The sequence below is a fragment of the Pseudorca crassidens genome, chromosome 9 (genome assembly GCF_039906515.1).
Source record: "Pseudorca crassidens isolate mPseCra1 chromosome 9, mPseCra1.hap1, whole genome shotgun sequence".
Lineage (NCBI taxonomy): Eukaryota > Metazoa > Chordata > Mammalia > Artiodactyla > Delphinidae > Pseudorca > Pseudorca crassidens.
Window position 1 is genome coordinate 63778535 of NC_090304.1, and position 19252 is coordinate 63797786.

The following is a 19252-nucleotide window of genomic DNA, read 5'->3' on the forward strand; positions in this document are numbered from 1 at the left end:
GGAAGAACCTACAACCAAGAATACTCTACCCAGCAATGATCTCATTCAGATTCAACGGAGAAATCAAAAGCTTTACAAACAAGCAAAAGCTAAGAGAATTCAGCACCACCAAACCAGCTCTACAACAAATGCTAAAGGAACTTCTCTAAGTGGGAAACACAAGAGAAGAAAACGACCTACAAAAACAAACCCAAAACAAGAAAATGGTAATAGGGACATATATTATCGATAATTACCTTAAATGTGAATGGATTAAATGCTCCAGCCAAAAGACACAGACTGGCTGAATGGATACAAAAACAAGACCCACGGGCTTCCCTGGTGGCGCAGTGGTTGAGAGTCCGCCTGCCGATGCAGGAGACGCGGGTTCGTGTCCCGGTCTGGGAGGATCCCGCATGCCGCAGAGCGGCTAAGCCTGTGAGCCATGGCCGCTGAGCCTGCGCGTCCGGAGCCTGTGCTCCGCAACGGGAGAGGCCACAGCAGTGAGAGGCCCGCGTACCGCAAAAAAAAAAAAAAAAAAAAAACAAGACCCATATATACGCTGTCTACAAGAGACCCACTTCAGACCTAGGGACACATACACACTGAAACTGAGGGAATGGAAAAAGATATTCCATGCAAATGGAAATCAAAAGAAAGCTGCAGTAGCAATACTCATATCAGATAAAATAGACTTTAAAATAAAGAATGTTACAAGAGACAAGGAAGGACACTATATAATGATCAAGGGATCAAGCCAATAAGATATAACAAATAAAAATATATATGCACCCAACAAAGAAGCACCTCACTACATCAGGCAACTGCTAACAGCTCTAAAAGAGGAAATTGACAGTAACATAATAATAGCAGGGAATTTTAACACCTCACTTATACCAATGGACAGATCATCCAGACAGAAAATTAATAAGAAAACACAAGCTTTCAATGACACAACAGACCAGACAGAACTGATTGATATTTATAGGACAGTCCATCCGAAAACAGCAGATTACACTTTCTTCTCAAGGGCACACAGAACATGCTCCAGGACAGATCACATCTTGGGTCACAAATCAAGCCTCAGTAAATTTAAGAAAACTGAAATCGTATCGAGCATCTTTTCCGACCACAACGCTATGAGATCAGAAATAAATTACAGGAAAAAAAACGTAAAAAACACAAACACATGGAGGCTAAACAATACATTACTAAATAACCAAGAGATCACTGAAGAAATCAAAAAATACCTAGAGACAAATGACAATGAAAACACGACGATCCAAAACCTATGGGATGCAGCAAAAGCAGTTATAAGAGGGAAGTTTATAGCAATACAATCCTACCTCAAGAAACAAGAGAACTATCAAATAAACAATCTAAACTTACACCTAAAGGAACCAGAGAAAGAACAAACAAAACCCAAAGTTAGTAGAAGGAAAGAAATCATAAAGATCAGAGCAGAAATAAATGAAATAGAAACAAAGAAAACAATAGCAAAGATCAATAAAACTAAAAGTTGGTTCTTCGAGAAGATAAACAAAATTGATAAACCTTTAGCCAGACCCATCAAGAAAAAGAGGGAGAGGACTCAAATCAATAAAATTGGAAATGAAAAAGGAGAAGTTACCACAGACACCGCAGAAATACAAAGCATCCTAAGAGACTACTACAAGCAACTCCATGCCAATAAAATGGACAACCTGGAAGAAATGGACAAATTCTTAGAAAGGTATAACCTTCTAAGACTGAACCAGGAAGAAATAGAAAATATGAACTGACCAATCACAAGTAATGAAATTGAAACTGTGATTAAAAATCTTCCAACAAACTAAAGTCCAGGACCAGATGGCTTCACAGGTGAATTCGTTCAAACATTTAGAGAAGAACTAACACCCATCCTTGTCAAACTCTTCCAAAAAACTACAGAGGAAGGAACACTCCCAAACTCCTTCTATGAGGCCATCATCACCCTGATAGCAAAACCAGGGAAAGACACTACAAAAAAAGAAAATTACAGACCAATATCACTGATGAATATAGATGCAAAAACCCTCAGCAAAATACTAGCAAACAGAATCCAACAATACATTAAAAGGACCATAACCCATGATCAAGTGGGATTTATCCCAAGGATGCAAGGATTCGGATACTGTAAAACTCTTAGAGTAAAACATATGCGGAACACTCTCTGACATTAATTGCAGTAGTATTTTTAATCCACCTCGTTGAGTAACAGAAGTAACAACAAAAATCGACAAATTAAAAGCTTTTTCACCACAAAGGAAACCATAAACAAAACCAAAAGACAACCAACAGAATTGGATAAAAATGTTTGCAAATGAAGCAACCGACAAGGGATTATCTCCAAAATATACAAACAACTCATGCAGCTCTGTGTCAGAAAAACAAACAACCCAATCGAAAAATGCGCAGGAGATCAAACCAGACATTTCTCCAAAGAAGACATACATGGCCAAGAGGCACATGAAAAGCTGCTCAACATCACTATTAGAGAAATGCAAATCAAAACTGCGAGGCATCACCTCACACTGGTTAGAATGGGCATCGTCAGAAAATCTACAAACAAATGCTAGAGAGGGTGTAGAGAAAAAGGAACCCTCCTGCCTGTTGGTGGGAATGTAAATTGATACAGCCACTATGGAGAACAGTTTGGAGGTTCCTTAAAAAACAAAAAAACAGAACTACCATATGACCCAGCAATCCCACTACTGAGCATATACCGAGAAAACCGTAATTCAAAAAGACACACGGGGCTTCTCTGGTGGCGCAGTGGTTGAGGGTCCGCCTGCCGATGCAGGGGACACGGGTTCGTGCCCTGATCAGGGAGGATCCCACATGCCGCGGAGCAGCTAGGCCCGTGAGCCACAGCCGCTGAGCCTGCACGTCCGGAGCCTGTGCTCTGCAACGGGAGAAGCCACAACAGTGAGAGGCCCACATACTGCAAAAAAAAAAAAAGACACATGCACCCCAGTGTTCATTGTAGCACTATTTACAATAGCCAGGTCATGGAAGCAACCTAAATGTCCATCAACAGACGAATGGATAAAGAAGATGTAGTATATATATATATATATACAATGGAATATTACTTGGCCATAAAAAGGAACAAAATTGGATCATTTGTAGAGACGTGGATGGACCTAGAGACTGTCATACAGAGTGAAGTCAGAAAGAGAAAAACAAATATCATATGTTAACGCAGGTATGTGGAATCTAGAAAAATTGTACAGATGAACCAGTTTGCAAGGCAGAAATAGAGACACAGAAGTAGAGAACAAACGTATGAACACCAAGGGAGGAAAGCAGCTGGGGGTGAGGGAGGGTGGGATGAATTGGGAGATTGGGATTGACATATATACACTAATATGTATAAAACTGATAACTAATAAGAACCTGCTGTATAGCACAGGAACTCCACTTCACTGTAGAGTAGAAACTAAGACAACATTGTAAAACGACTATATTCCAATTAAAAACAAAAACAAACCAAAAAAAACTGCCTAGTCATATGGTTTGGCCCTCTTTAGGCAGAAGAGTGGATATTCTCCAGGGATCTCTGATCAGATCCCTGGAAGCTAATTTATAACAAAGCCCAACGCTAATGGCTCCCTATGAGGGCCACAGCAGCATCCACATATAAGGTGTCAAGATGAGGAGTGGGCCTTTGGTAAATCATACAACTACTATGCTGATTAATCCTTCTGCCCACAGTTTTCTTGTTGAAAGCCCTGACATACATTTTGATGCTGTGTAAAGGTTCCTTATTCCGCATGTCCATTCCTAGGGAGTAAGCCCAAATCTAGTTTGTTATTCCCCCTTATTCTCTAAAACAATAATACTTGTATATACATCTAACATATAATTATGTTACTTACATTAAAAAAAATGCAACCATATGTAAAAGAATGGTCAATGTGTTACTTTTGTAAGATAAAAAAAATGGGAATAGGGTTTCCCTGGTGGCGCAGTGGTTGGGAATCTGCCTGCCAATGCAGGGGACATGGGTTCGACCCCTGTGCTGGGAAGATCCCACATGCCGTGGAGCAACTAAGCACGTGAGCCACAACTACTGAGCCTGCGCGTCTGGAGCCTGTGCTCCACAATGGGAGAGGCCGCGACAGTGAGAGGCCCGTGCACCGCGATGAAGAGTGGCCCCCGCTCGCCACACCTGGAGAAAGCCCCTGCACAGAAACGAAGACCCAACACAGCCAAAAATAAATAAAATTTTTAAAAAAGGGAATAAATCAAATGTACATCTAGAACATAATTCTAAAGCCATTCAAAAGAATGAGATGGGGATTTCCCTAGTGGCACAGTAGTTAAGAATCCACCTGCCAATGCAAGGGACACGGTCTTGAGCCCCGGTTCGGGAAAATCCCACATGCCACAGAGCAACTAAGCCCGTACGCCACAACTACTGAGCCTGTGCTCTAGAGCCCGCAAGCCACAACTACTGAAGCCCATGCAGCCTAGAGCTCGTGCTCCTCAACAAGAGAAGCCACTGCAGTGAGAAGCCCCGCACCGCAACGAAGACAGCCCCCATCTGCCACAACTAGAGAAAGCCCGTGTGCAGCAATGAAGACCCAACGCAGCCAAAATAAAAAAAAAAAAAAAAAAAAAAAAAAAAGAATGAGATGGTTCTATGTGTACAGACATTGAAGATACCTAAAATATATATTAGGGGAGGGAAGCAGTCTTCAAATAATGTGATTATGTAATTTTCTGTGTCCCTTCATACACGTATTTACACACAGAAAACTGATTAGATACACCAAAATATTGTTTCTTTAAGTGAGAATGCTATGTTGCCTGAATTTTTGTAATAGTTTATTACTTTTGTAAACATAAAAATTCGTTACCCTAGTAAATAAAACTTTACTATATACTACACAAACCCTCTCCAAAACTGAAACAGTCTACTCAGGTTTTTGCCATCATATAATAAATTTCACACCTTCATCTTATACTCTTATGTTCTATATTCTTCTTTCTTATTTATACTGATATATAAGTGTATGTGTAGGTATCCGGGTATTTTATACACCCAGATACATACACATGTTGTGCTACTCTTGATTCCACTCAATCATAGGTCCTCTTTGATTCACTTTCCTTTTCCTTAGCATTAAATAAGAGTAATTTCCTTTAAATCAGTACTAATTACATTGTGTATAATCAAGGACTGTTCTCATCCAAGTAATAAAAGTTTGCTCTATTAAATATAAAAATGCAACAACACTCCTCAATTGAGAAACTGACCCTTCAGATTAGAAAAGAAGTTACAATTTTTAAAATATATTAATCTGAGACTTCCCTGGTGGCGCAGTGGTTAAGACTCCACGCTCCCAAAGCCAGGGGCCCAGGTTTGATGCCTGGTCAGTGAACTAGATCCCACATGCATGTCACAACTAACAGTTCACATGCCACAACAAAGGAGACTGTGTGCCACAACTAAGGAGCCAGCGAGCCGCAACTAAGGAACCCGTGAGCAGCAACTATGATACAGCGCAACCAAATAAATATTTTAATATATACATATGTGTGTGTGTATATATATATATATAAAAATGTGAAATCTACATATATCTTGATCAGTTTTAACTGAACATGCTTTACAGGGAAGTATTAATATAAACCCAGCTGGAAAGTGGTTTACTGGACAGAATACTGAGGGTTAAGAATCAGACCTCTAATATGATCTCCTCTATCATAATCACCTAGAAAGTACCTAAATATATGAAACAAAAATCTGTGGAATTCAGTTTTGGTAGGTTCCAAACTCATCACCTCCCAATTAATTTGAAACAGTGACACAGAAACATTTAAATTCAGCTTTAAAACTTCTTGAATAACTGAGAGGTTACTTTACATTTGTATTAAAATTTCCATTTCAGTCTAGTAATTTAACATGTCAAGAGAACAATTTAAAGGAACATATTAATTGCATAGATCTTTGGGATCTTTAAAGAGCAGGGAAATTCAGAAACTCAGTATTTCCGCAGAAGCCAGATTCCCCTCAGGGCAGGCCTCCATAGTTACAAGGGTCATCGATGCCCCTTAAGAATGTCTTCTTTCCTGAGGACTCATCATATATCCTAAAAAAAGCCTGTACACCGGACTTTTTATCAGGTATAGAAACACTGATTCTATCATTCATGAGATTAGTTCTTATGACAAGAAGACTGTGATTTAGGGCACAGCAAGAAATAAATTCAACCTCTGCGTTCAAGATTAAAAAGAACCTTAAATGAAAAACAGCAATGAAAGAAATTACACAAGATAAACAGAAAGATATCCTGTATTTATGGATTAGAAACAATGTGTTAAGACACTTAACGCTTCCCAATTTGATCTACAGATTAAATGCAATCTTTATCAAAATCCAGCTACCATTTCTGCAGAAATTGATAAGCTAATCCTAAAATTCATACGAAAATGCAAGAGATACAGAATAGCCAAAACAATCTTGAAAATTAAGAAGAGAGCCAGAGAACTCACACTTCTCAATTTCAAAACTTACTACCAAGCAACATTCTTCAAAACAAGTGTGGTACTGGCATGAGGACAGACATAGATCAACAGAATAGAATTGAGAGCCCAGAAATAAGCCTTTACATTTATGATCAATCCATTTTCATCAAGACCATTCAATGGGAAAAGAAAAGACTTCAACAAATGGTGCTGGGATAACAGAATATCCACATACAAAAGAATGAATTTACACCCATACCTCATACCACATACAAAAATTAATTCAAAGTGGATCAAAACCTAAATGTAAGAGCTAAAACTACAAAACAGAAAAAAGGTAGGAGTATATCTTTGTGATCTTGGATTAAGCAATGTTTTCTTAGACATGATGCCAAAAGTATACACAACCAAAGAAAAATAAATAAATAAATAAATTGGAATCCATCAAAATTAAAAACTTACGTTTTTCAAAGGATACCATTAAGAAAGTGAAGACAAGCCACGGGAGGTGAGAAAATATGTGCAAATTATATATATGATAAGGAACTGATGTCCAGAATATATTAAAAAACGCTTACAATTCAACAGTAAAAGGACAACCCAATTAAAAAACAAGGACTTGAACAGACATTTTTCCAAAGAAGATATACAAATGGCCAATAAGCACATAAAAAGACACTCAACATCATTAGCCATCAGGAAAATGCAAACCAAAACATGATACATCACTCCACACCCACTAGGACGGTTATAATCAAAGACAGAAAATAACAAGCACTGACAAGAATGTGGAGAAATTGGAACCTGTATACATTGCTGGTGGGAATGTAAAATGGTTCAACTACTTTGAAAAACAGTTTGCTACCTAAGGAGGCAAAAGACCTGTACTCCAAAAACTATAAGACACTGATGAAAGAAACTGAAGATGATGCAAACAGATGTAAAGATTTACTGTGTTCTTGGATTGGAAGAATCAATATTCTTAAAATGACCTTACTAACCAAAGCAATCTGTGGATTCAGTGCAATTCCTATCAAATTACCAATGGCATTTTTCACAGAATTAGAACAAAAAAATTTTAAATTTGCATGGCAACACAAAAGATCCCAAATAGCCAAAACAATTTTGAGAAAGAAGAATGGAGCTGGAGGAATCATGCTCCCTGACTTCAGACTATAAAACAAAGCTACAGTAATCAAAACAGTATGGTACCAGCACAAAAAGAGACATATAGATCAACAGAACAGGATAGAAAGCCCAGAAATAAACCCATGCACTTATGGTCAATTAATCTATGACAAAGGATGCAAGAAGATACAATGGAGAAAAGACAATCTCTTCAGTAAGTGATGCTGGGCAAACTGGACAGCTACATGGAAAGAAAGAAATTAGAACATTCTCTAACACCATATACAAAAATAAGCTCAAAATGGATTAAGCACCTAAATGTAAGACCAGATACTATAAAAACCCCTAGAAGAAAACTCAGGCAGAACACTCTTTGACATAAATTGTAGCAATATTTTTTTGGATCCATCTCCTACAGTAACAGAGATAAGAACAAAAATAAACAAATGGACCTAATTAAATTTAAAAGCTTTTGCACAGAAAAGGAAACCATAAACAAAAACAAAGACACCTATGGACTGGAAGAAATTATTTTCACACAATGCTACCAACAATGGATTAATTTCCAAAGTACACAAACAGTTCATACAGCTTAACATCAAAAAAAGAAAACTCAATCGGGACTTCCCTGGTGGCTCAGTGGTTAAAAGCTGCCTGCCAATGCAGGGGACACGGCTTTGTCCCCTGGTCCTGGGAAGATCCCACATGCATGGAGCAACTAAGCCTATGCACCACAACTACTGAGCCTGCACGCCCTAGAGCCCGCACCACAACTACTGAGCCCACACACAGCAACTACAGAAGCCCGCATGCTCGAGGGCCTGCGTGCAGCAACTACTGAGCCAGTGTGCTGCACCTACTGAAGCCTGTGTGCCTAGAGCCCATGCTCCACAAGAGAAGCCACCTCAATGAGAAGCCCACGCACCACAATGAAGAGTACCCCACACTCGCCGCAACTAGAGAAAACCCTTGTGCAGCAACAAAGACCCAATGTAGCCAAAAGTAAATTAATTAAATTTAAAAAATAAAACCCAAAAATGGGCAGAATAAAAAAATAATTTTTTAAAAAAAGGGCGAAAGGCCTAAATAGACATTTCTCCAAAGAAGACATACAGATGGCCAACAGGCACATGAAAAGATGCTCAATATCACTAATTATTAGAAAAATGCAAACCAAAACTACAATGAGGTATCACCTCACACCAGTCAAAACGCCCATCATTAAAGTCTACAAACAATAAACGCTGGAGAGGGTGTGGAGAAAAAGGAACCCTCCTTCACTGCTGGTGGGAATGTAAACTGGAGCAGCCACTATGGAGAACAGTATGCAGGTTCCTTAAAAAATGAAAAATAGAGTTACTGTATGATCCAGCAATCCTATCCTGGGCATATATTCAGACAAAACTCTAATTCAAAAAGATACATGAACCCCAGTGTTCACAGCAGCACTATGTACAATAGCTAAGACATGGAAGCAACCTAAGTGTCCATCAAGGACAGATGAATGTATAAAGATGTGGTATGGGGCTTCCCTGGTGGCAGAGTGGCTGGGGGTCCGCCTGCTGGTGCAGGGGACGCGGGTTCGTGCCCCGGTCCGGGAGGATCCCACATGCCGCGGAGCGGCTGGGCCCGTGGGCCATGGCCACTGGGCCTGCACGTCCGGAGCCTGTGCTCCGCAGCGGGACAGGCCGCAGCAGTGAGAGGCCCGCATACCTCAAAAAAAAAACAAAAAAAAAAAACAAAAAAAACCAGATGTGGCATGTATATACATATGGTGTCTCTACATGATAGAATATTACTTGGGCATAAAAAGGAATGAAGTACTGATGCATGCCACAACAAAGATGCTGTAACTTGATTATGCTGAATGAAAGAAGTCAGACACAAAAGGCCACATATTGTACGATTCCACTTATACAAAATGTTCAGGACAAGTCCATAGAGATATAAAGTAGATTTGTCATTGTCAGGGTCTAGAGGACGAGGAAAATGGGAAGCAATGAAATGTTTTGGGATTAGATAGCGGTGATGCTGCACAACTTTGTAAATATACTAAAAACCACTTAATTGTACACTTCAAAAGGGTGAATTTTATGTTGTGTGAATTGTCTCAATAAAGCTGTTATAAAATTCAAAAGAACTTTGAAAATCCTAGTGCAAAAAGTATCTGATATACTTCTTCAGAGAAAAATGAAGTTCACCTTTTAAAACTGGCCTGAAATTCCATAACGCATAATCAATAATGCCTACGATTTATATTTAAAATATTAAAATACATCAGATATCAAAAAAAAAGCAAGCTTAACTCACCCTCTTTTCACTTTTGTGAAATCAAATGCAACTTGTCTGTATGAAACTGCTTTTTCATTTAGATATCTACTATACCGCCTAATAAAGGTAGACATATCATATCCTGTAAGAAAAGAAACAGAAAAGGGTTTCATAATTAAAATCCCAATTAGCTTAGAAAACCAACTCATTTCATCCAATGGCCATATTGTCTTGTTATCCCACCTTCAATTTAGTGATGTAAATTAAGTGACATTAAAATCTAATACTTAACATTTTTAAAGTCAGTTATGTCATATGTGGCTTAGAAAAATTTTCCCCCTTAGAATTTCAATAAAACAACAATTCTGTTTTACTTCTGACCAATATTCCTATCTTTTATTTATCAGGAATTGAAAAGCCTGTTTTCTTATACTACCTGATAACCTCATAACTCAAATTTAACATCCTATGGAACCACAACCCCACTCCTTAAATCATTAATCAATTTAATTATTTTCATACTTACTAATCTTTAGCTGCATATGACTTAGAACAACTATAACTTATGTGTGCCAACCTTATAAGCAGCAGAGAAAATTACTGCATAGTACAATGAAAGAAATGGCAATACGAAAGTTTAAGGCCTAACAAAAAACAATTATGTGAATGTTTTCAACTAAACTTCCAAAATGAATACCTAAATCATTCTAAGATTTTGTTTCATCACAATCATGAGATTTGAAAACTTCAGCACCATAAAAATCTAATCAGTATTACTAAAAAAAAAATTTGTGTTTTAGCTATTGCCTGGCTCAGTGAGGTCTACAAATTTTTGCTTCTCATTGTACAAGCAGGTCCATTCTATCATTCTATTTTAGGTCATCTTCATCTAACACATTCAACTTTAGTTGTTGATGGTCTCTGCTACTTTAAAAAGATAATACCAAAACAAGCAAAAAAAAGAAAGAAAGAAAGGAAAGGAAAGTGACTGGATTTAACATAATCACCAATTCATTTACTCAGCAAATATTTCTTGAGTGCCTACTAATTTGCCACTGGAGAAAAATCAGTAAATAGAAAAAAAAAAATCACTGCCCTCAGATATTCTCATAGCTACTAGTGCATTTTATAAGGTGTTACATACTCACATTCTTCAGCTCTTTAGTTAATATTGTCCCCTCTAATCCACTCTACTCCATCCTCGATAATGGGAGAAATCTCTCTCATCCTTCAAGGCTCAATCTCTGAAACTTTCCCTGAGCTCTTTGTGCTCCCATATTATTCTTACTCCAAGTACAGCTCAAAGCTATTAGATGTACACAGTGTCTATCTCACTCACCAGACTGGAATTTTGTATTATATACACCCATTATATATTTAAGAAAATATACCAGACTCCACCCAACAAAATACATCAGCAATCAAAACTACAAAAACACCACTGAATTATATACTTTAATTACCATTTCAGTCTTACCTTCATAATCTCTTTAGAATATGAGCTTTAAATAAAAGGCCTAAAAACTGTTCTCTACATAAAAGGAACGAAAGCCTTAAAACCTTATCACTAGAAGTGCTTAATTTCCATCTTAAGAAAGTAGAAAATCAGTAGCTAGTAAGACACAAAAAACCCACTTGGACATATGCATATTTTCTGCTCTAGAGTAGTGGTTTGTATATTGCTTTCCACAGACTCTTACAGTTCAAATGAACTGAATAAGGGGGAAACCAGAAATAAAAAGATGAGCAGGCAGAGTTTTCTCCATGTTCCGGAAAACACAGCAGCTCCAGTTTCATCTGTTATATGTATCTAGCTTCTATTTAAGATTTTATTTGAAAAAGGGATTCCACTGCTTCATTTTTTTCCCCCTTAACTATTTAAGGCATTATATCTCTCATTAAAGTAAAATCAATCTTGTAACACTTGGTCCTATGTATAGATTACTGACCTTCCAGAATCTCTGGAAGACTGGGTATTCAATTCATTCTAATTAATACTTCCATCTGCCAAAAGTAAATAAGTATTGAACTGGACAGTTCCTAAACACAAACACAGTTAGTCACTAAATTCCATTGATTTTTATTGCCGTAAAAACCACAATTCAGGCCCTCATTAACTCTCTACCAGATGACCAAAATAATGACCAGAGCAGTCTCAAGGTCTTTAAGACTTTATTCACTCGAATCCAACCTGCACTGTGCTATGGTGCTTTCTTTATAACACACACTCCCTCTGTCCTCCTCCCTCAACTCAAAAAAGTTTGATGGTTTCTCACTGCATTACAAAATCCCAACTATATCAAAATCTTTTGTGCATGATTTTGGCCCCAAACAGCTTCTTGAGGGCTATCTGTCACTACATGTTCTCTAATACCTCCACCTACATTCTATTCACATTCATTTGCTCTATAAATCTTAAACACCCTTTCTCTTTCACATCCACGTCCATCTGTGTACCTCTGCTTAAGCCAACTCATGTTCTCATCCATCTTTCAAAGCACAGCACACATCTCGCAGATCTCTAAAGATACTTCCCAGTTGAATCTTATTGCTGAGTATTCCTTTAGTTTGTCTTAGTATGGTCTTAGTATGTCCTTTATGAGGCTCTTCCTAGAGTTAACATTCTATAATGCTAACAGCCTAGTTCTGGAACTAAGTATAACAGATCCCATTAAGACAGAATGTACATGGAGGGTGAGAATACCAGATTACAGCAATTTCCACTTACTGAATTAAAAGTAAAATAAGTAACAGGTAAGTATCAATGAACAATTCATCTGAATAACACATAATGCTTACCTTTGCTACTAAAATATATGATATTCCCAACTACATTTCTTGGAATAAAGCATAAAATAATAAGAACAACAATGAAAGCAGATACTTACATAGTGTTTCCTATTTGCCAGGCATCATTCTAGGCACTTTACATGTATAACTAGGTTAAGCCTCATGATAATCCTACAGGGTGGGTGCTATCATTATTCCTGATTTTACAGATGCAGAGAGGTGAAGTAACTTGCTCAAGTTTATGCAGTTGGTAAGTGTTACAGATGGGATTTGAATGCAGTCCGTCCAGTTCCAGAACCCATGCTCTCAAATTGCTACCTTATGCTACTTTTCAAAAAGCTCTGGGTGTCAAGTAGTGAAGTCCATCTTTATCTTCACATGAAAATACAGTTTTTCCTTCCCTACAACCCTCACTAAAACATGAGGTTCCTCCATAGCACATGTTCTAAAGGAAAGAGTTCAACTCTGCAGTAATCCTCAAATGGGGTCACTCTTGATTTTCTATAATGAATAAGTTGTTTTTTACCTTGCAATCCACTTTTATCCAAAAAATTGCTTAAGTTAAACAACGTGTTTCTTGAAGCCAAATACTGAATAAAACGCTGGGGAAAAAAAACAAACAAATAATTATGTCAAATAGTACTGCCATCTAAGAAACTCTAATTTGAGAATTAAGGGAGAAAGTGGTGGTTAACACATTCCATTAATCTTATCTAGTTTAAATTTATCATCCTCAATCCCCCTAAAAACATAAAATATATTTTTCACTAGCATGCAGGAATTTATTAAAGTCTAATGCCCACAGCTATGGTATTAAAGTTAAAATAAAAGGAAACAGGCACTTTTAAACTAGAAGCAGTAATTTTTGGCTTTACTATAGCATATTATGGCTATAGTTAATCATACTCAGATGGTGCCTTTATTTTACACGGATACCTGGTGACTCAAAAATTTTTATGACTTTTTTTTTAAAAAGCAAAATACCTGTAATCATACTGGAGTATAATATTACAGACATCCTCTTACCCACTGTCCAGATTAAACACATTACCATAATCACTTCAGACCCCTTACAGAATCAAATTACAGACTATTGAAGACACACACCTTCAAAACCATTCCCTTCCCTCCCTCCCTCTTCAGAGGCAATGGCTTTTCTGAAGTAGGTTTACATCATTCCCACAAATGTTTTTACAATTTTACTACATATATAAGTATCTATAAACTGTACATAATTTTGTTTTCTATTTTAAATTTACAGAAATACCATACTGTACGTATTCTTTTCCAATGTGATTTTTAACAACTTCTTCCCAAGAATTATCCATTTAATACATGTACATCTAGTTCATTCATTTTAAACAACGTTTAAGCATTTAAATGAACTACTATATCATTATGTATCCATTTCTATACGGATATTTAAATTCTTTGCAATTTCACTATTATTAACAATGTTTCACTGACATCTTTGTACTGGTCTCCCACCTGCAAACATACAAGAGTTTCTCATGATATATACTTAGGGTTGAATTGTTGGGTCGGTATGCGTATGAAAGTTCATTTTCTCAAAATACTGTCAAAACCCTCTCCAAAGTGCATACCACAGAACACTACCTTAGCTTCCCTTTACATACAACCTCTAAAATAGCTAAAGAAACTCCTTTCGATTTCCTTTAAAAGGATTACTTTTTTGTAAATGTATGCAGAGGATTATTATCAATTTTATGTACACCATCACTTCTCTGACTCAATCTTTTTCATCAGCGATCACCCCAAACAAACCAGGATTTTGAAAAACAATTTGTAAATCGAAGACTCCTGTTTCATCATTTATCCTAAAACAACCTGTTTAAAAAGGTGTTAAAATATCCTAAGAAAATATTACACTCTATGATTTTTTTATAAGTTTTGATCATTCTTTTTTGTGGGGGCCTGTCCTGTGCATTATAAGATGTTTAGCACGCCAGTAGCCTCTACCTACTACACGCCAGTAGCATCCCCTCCAGTTATGAGCAATGTCCCTTGGGGATGAAAATCACTCTCCGCCCTTGCCCTATTTGAGAACTACTGTTCTATGTAATTTCCAACACCATAGCATAGTGAAATCCTATGCATATTCTCTCACGGACTAATAACACCTGCCAATGCAAAAACCTGAGGGTTGTACAAACTAGCACCAAAAAAAGAGCAGAGCATTGGATTTCTCTTAGCTGCTGAAGGGAAACTAGAGTTCATCTGAAAACCACTACTGAAATGCTACCTTTCTCTTTCTGTCAGTCAACTGTAAGGAATGACAGTCAACTTTCTGGGTTTTTTGCCTTTATAAAGTTTTTGCTTCTGGTATCATCACCTTATTTACCTCTGAAAGTCACCACTGATAGTGTGCCTCCTTATCCAGCATTGTAGTTGGTTATATTTGTGGCTTTTTCTTTTTAAAGAATAAACTATATATATTTTTTAGAAAGGTAAAAAATATATATAAGCCTGAAATTCTTCTGAATAAATGATCATGATCTTAGACAAACACATTCCTGATGAAAATAGAAACTAATATCCTAGTTAAGATCAAAATGTTTCGAGTTACACGGAGGCTAGTATATCCAAATTTTTCTATTGACTCTATATACTGCTTATAATGAATGAGAAAGCAACTGAGTAACATATGTCCTAAAAATGGTCACGTTTGTTACCCAAGTAATCATATTTCAGGTAACGCTTCTGGAACTAATTTTTAAAACTTAAGAACTACAAATAAAATCATTCAATGTGGTACTGTAACGGTGAATAATCGGAAAACTAAATTTCCAGGAAAGAGAAGAATTAAGAAAATGATGGACCATATGATCAATTATGTAGTCATTAAAGATGATAAATAGAAAGAACACAGAACATGGAGATGCTTCTTATGCTGTGATATATAAAAAAGTTAAATATAATATTTTATATAAATTATTATAGCTATAAAAAAGACCAGAAAGGAACATCAAAATATGCAAACAGATCTGTTGCAATGTAAGAGTTATGGGTAAATTTCTGCTTTAATTCTGAACTCTAATGATGTTCTCTTTGGTATCTGTCAAAGATAACAGCAGGGGCTTCCCTGGTGGCGCAGTCGTTGAGAGTCCGCCTGCCGATGCAAGGGGACACAGGTTCGTGCCCCGGTCCAGGAAGATCCCACATGCCACAGAGCAGCTGGGCCCGTGGGCCATGGCCGCTGAGCCTGCGCGTCCAGAGCCTGTGCTCCGCAACGGGAGAGGCCACAACAGTGAGGCCCGCGTACCGCAAAAAAAAAAAAAGATAACAGCAGAGTCTCATGACTGAAAAACCCAAAATAATGAGTAAAGTGATGATGTCAGAAAGTCATGTTTATAAATCTGATACAAATGAATAAAGTCCCTCCCCATCTCTATGGGAGCCATCTCCCAGCAACCAGTGGTCTGCATTTTTCTAAGGCACATACCAAGGTACCAGATATATCTAGTTCCATTCAAATTTTCTTTTAACACAATTTAAAATACTCCTTTTGACACAATTTTACAAGTAAGTATGCTAGGCTGGGAAAATCACCTAAGGTAAGAACTCAAAAATTAGCTATCATGGAAAACAAGATGATTCTCTCCAAACAGTTAATTGCAAAAGCTCATGCATCTTATCCGTTACCCTTTTTTGGGAAACAAAGGCTTTAGACACAACTCTTTGCTGAAGAAGGCGTTCTTCAGTCAGTCTCCTCAGCAAAATGCCATCTTAGTCCTTAATATCACAGCCTTGAACTAGGCAAAGAGCGTCTATAGACAACTACATCAGATCAGACAGAAATCTGATTGGGCTACGATAAAAAAGTAAATGAAAATAGACGAACATACAATCTATACACAAAGGCCTGCAAAAAATCAGTGATGCTTATAGAACCCATCTCTAGGCATTAATCTTTGCTTCCTGATCCCATTACTGAAAGTGCCCTGTGCTCTGACCCATTTTCTGCTTTCTGACTTAAAGGCCATCTTTCCTCAAAGTGTAGGGTCTACAGTTATATTTCTGTATAAGCACCTTGCCCTTTTTACCTATATTATTCAGTTGCTATAGCCATTTCTGAAGTGTCAGTGAGAGAAACAAGCTGAATCAGTCAACTCCCCAGTATACTTGTTAACTAAAAATACTGCTTACCTCATTTCCATACACCATCAAATGATGAGTTGTAATGAGAGATTTGAAGACCACCACCCAACTACTGTTAGTAGTTCTTTCAAATAAACTGTCTGCCAACTGCGGGATGTTCACATTCATCTCATTTGTGCACTGAATTAAGTCTGCAATAAAAAAAAAAAAGATTAATTTACTCTGGCTTTCATTTATTTTTAATGCTAGATCTGCATACTAATAGGGTAAAGATCTAAAAAGAGTGGAGCAACAATGGACAGTTTGCAGAAGTTGTTAAAAATCTCTCAAGAGAACAATTGAGACAGTACTTCTACCTGAGAAGTAAACAGCACATTGATTAATATCACACAATTGATCAGTAATACCAGAAAGTAAATCAAACTCCTTTCATCCTTAAGTATTTTATGTATCTCAAAAGGAACTGTTTCAAGGCCTTGAGTAACACTTTCAGTTCTCTTACTACTCACAAACCTTTAGTTACAATACTAATATTATACATCCCTACATTTAAAAAAGAACTTTAAAAATTCATACATATGGAAGCATAAACAAGCTGAAGTTCAAACACTTTATTAATATCCCCCCCTAGAATGCTGTGTTTGCACTAATAGAAAGAGCAGATATGTGGTCTGTGAGTGGATAGGATTCTCAGTTTGTTTAAATAAAATAATTCTCATTCTTTTCTCCCTTCAGTTCTACTGAGTTAGCTCAGTTTTCACTTGATATCAACTAGCTAACACTGACAAACAAAACTGAAAATGAACCGAAAGTTTCTCAATGCAATAAATTTCCAAAGAAGTGATCCAGGAATTCTACTTGATTATTACTCTGAACAGTTAGAACAATGTAAGTTCTAATTTTATATTTTAAAATATAAATAATTGGAAAGCATTACCATAAAATCATCTAATACACAATTGTTTTAGCACCAAAACTGAAAAAAAAAGTTAATATACCTCAGAGTTTCACCTCCAATCTGCTTCAGAGATATTACTGGCAAATTCAATGAAGAAAATACAAAATATGGTCCAATTTAGAGACTTAATGAAGAGGAAGACCAAGAAATGAGTTGTTTTATTTTTAAAGTATGCATAAAACAAAGTGTATAAATACCTCCATTATAACTACCATAAAGGGGAAAAAATTAGTTATCTGTGCCTCATCAGCAGTTTTGTCCACTTTTAACCTTTAGTACCTAATGATTAAATATGAATTCAAGCGACCTAACTTGGCCGTGATTGCTAGTAAGAAACATCGATGTTAACTATGACCGTTTATCTGCTTATAATCTTTCAAAAATGTTTGTTCTAACAGGTCTAATTACTATACAAAGTAACATTTGATAAGCAAATGCATTTTAGAGAAGCAGTTACCCTGGCCCACAATGCCTGAAGAACAAAGCACAAAACAGTCAAACAGAATGCCCACGGAACAGGAGAACGACACAAGGTTTTCACAATTGAGACTACCTGCAACAAAAATTAAATAGTACATTCAACTTGGTTTGTATGGCTCAGCTTCTGATATTTCACTTCTGGTATTTTATAATTTGACCTCTGCCTTCTCTGAAAACTTCTTGAATAGTACTTTATAACAGTCCTATGGTACTGAATATACTGTACTTGCCTTATTCCCGAAGATAAATTTTCTGTCTCTCTCTCAAAATATAATTTACTGGGGGCAAGGCCTATCCATGTCTTGCTCATTCTGAATCCTTTAAAACTTCAAGCACAGTGGTCAAGTTCTGAACTTTATAAGAAGTTATATTTCTAGCTTCCTTTTTTCCCATGGATTTATCCTTATATATTTTTCTATATCCTTCTAGAAACTATCTTGATAAGCTATTCAGTTCTTAAATATAAGTTACTTTCTCACAATGACATCAATAGTCATTTTACTCCTCAGAATCTTATTTTAGTTTCCAAAATTGAATCTGTCACAAAATTTCTTGTCGCAATACTTGCCCAAAGGTGCTCCTACCTGTGTGTGTGTGTTTATAAACACTCCCTAGAGCCAATAGGTAACCAAGTCTCTTAAACCTCTAGCAATCCCACCTTCTCCTCTCCATCCCGTTATCACTGCCAAAGCCAGAGTTCGGATCCCATTTTTCCTTAACTAGAGGTCACCACTTCCGGGAGCATTCAGAAATTGGGGAGAGTGATTATCACGCTCTCTGAGTTTTACTGGCACTTAATGTCAAGGATGAGGGAGACTGTCATGCAATGCACAATTAACACTCCACAATTAAAAATTACCCCACCCAAAACTGTCCCCACTGAGAAAATGCTGGACTAACTGGTCTCTTCACTTCTAACGATACCTAATTTGGGGTCTTACCCACGCCACACTTCCAAACATTCTCTAAACTGGCCATAAACTGACCTATAACACAACACTGACTGTCACTGCCTAACCTCAATGATGTCCC

The 19252-nt window shown here is 37.0% G+C and overlaps 1 protein-coding gene across 12 annotated transcripts in view; it reads right to left on the bottom strand.

Moving 5' to 3' along the window:
* The window catches only part of PICALM (phosphatidylinositol binding clathrin assembly protein), a 107255-nt gene that overhangs the window by 58028 nt on the left and 29975 nt on the right, over positions 1 to 19252 (bottom strand). For all 12 annotated transcript variants that reach the window (XM_067750616.1, XM_067750617.1, XM_067750615.1 and 9 more), the window contains exons 2-4: positions 16831 to 16973; positions 13190 to 13265; positions 9913 to 10015 (exon numbers count right to left, since the gene is read on the bottom strand). In XM_067750616.1, coding sequence (XP_067606717.1) covers positions 9913 to 10015; positions 13190 to 13265; positions 16831 to 16973 — 322 coding nt within the window. The remainder of the gene's footprint in view (positions 1 to 9912; positions 10016 to 13189; positions 13266 to 16830; positions 16974 to 19252) is intronic.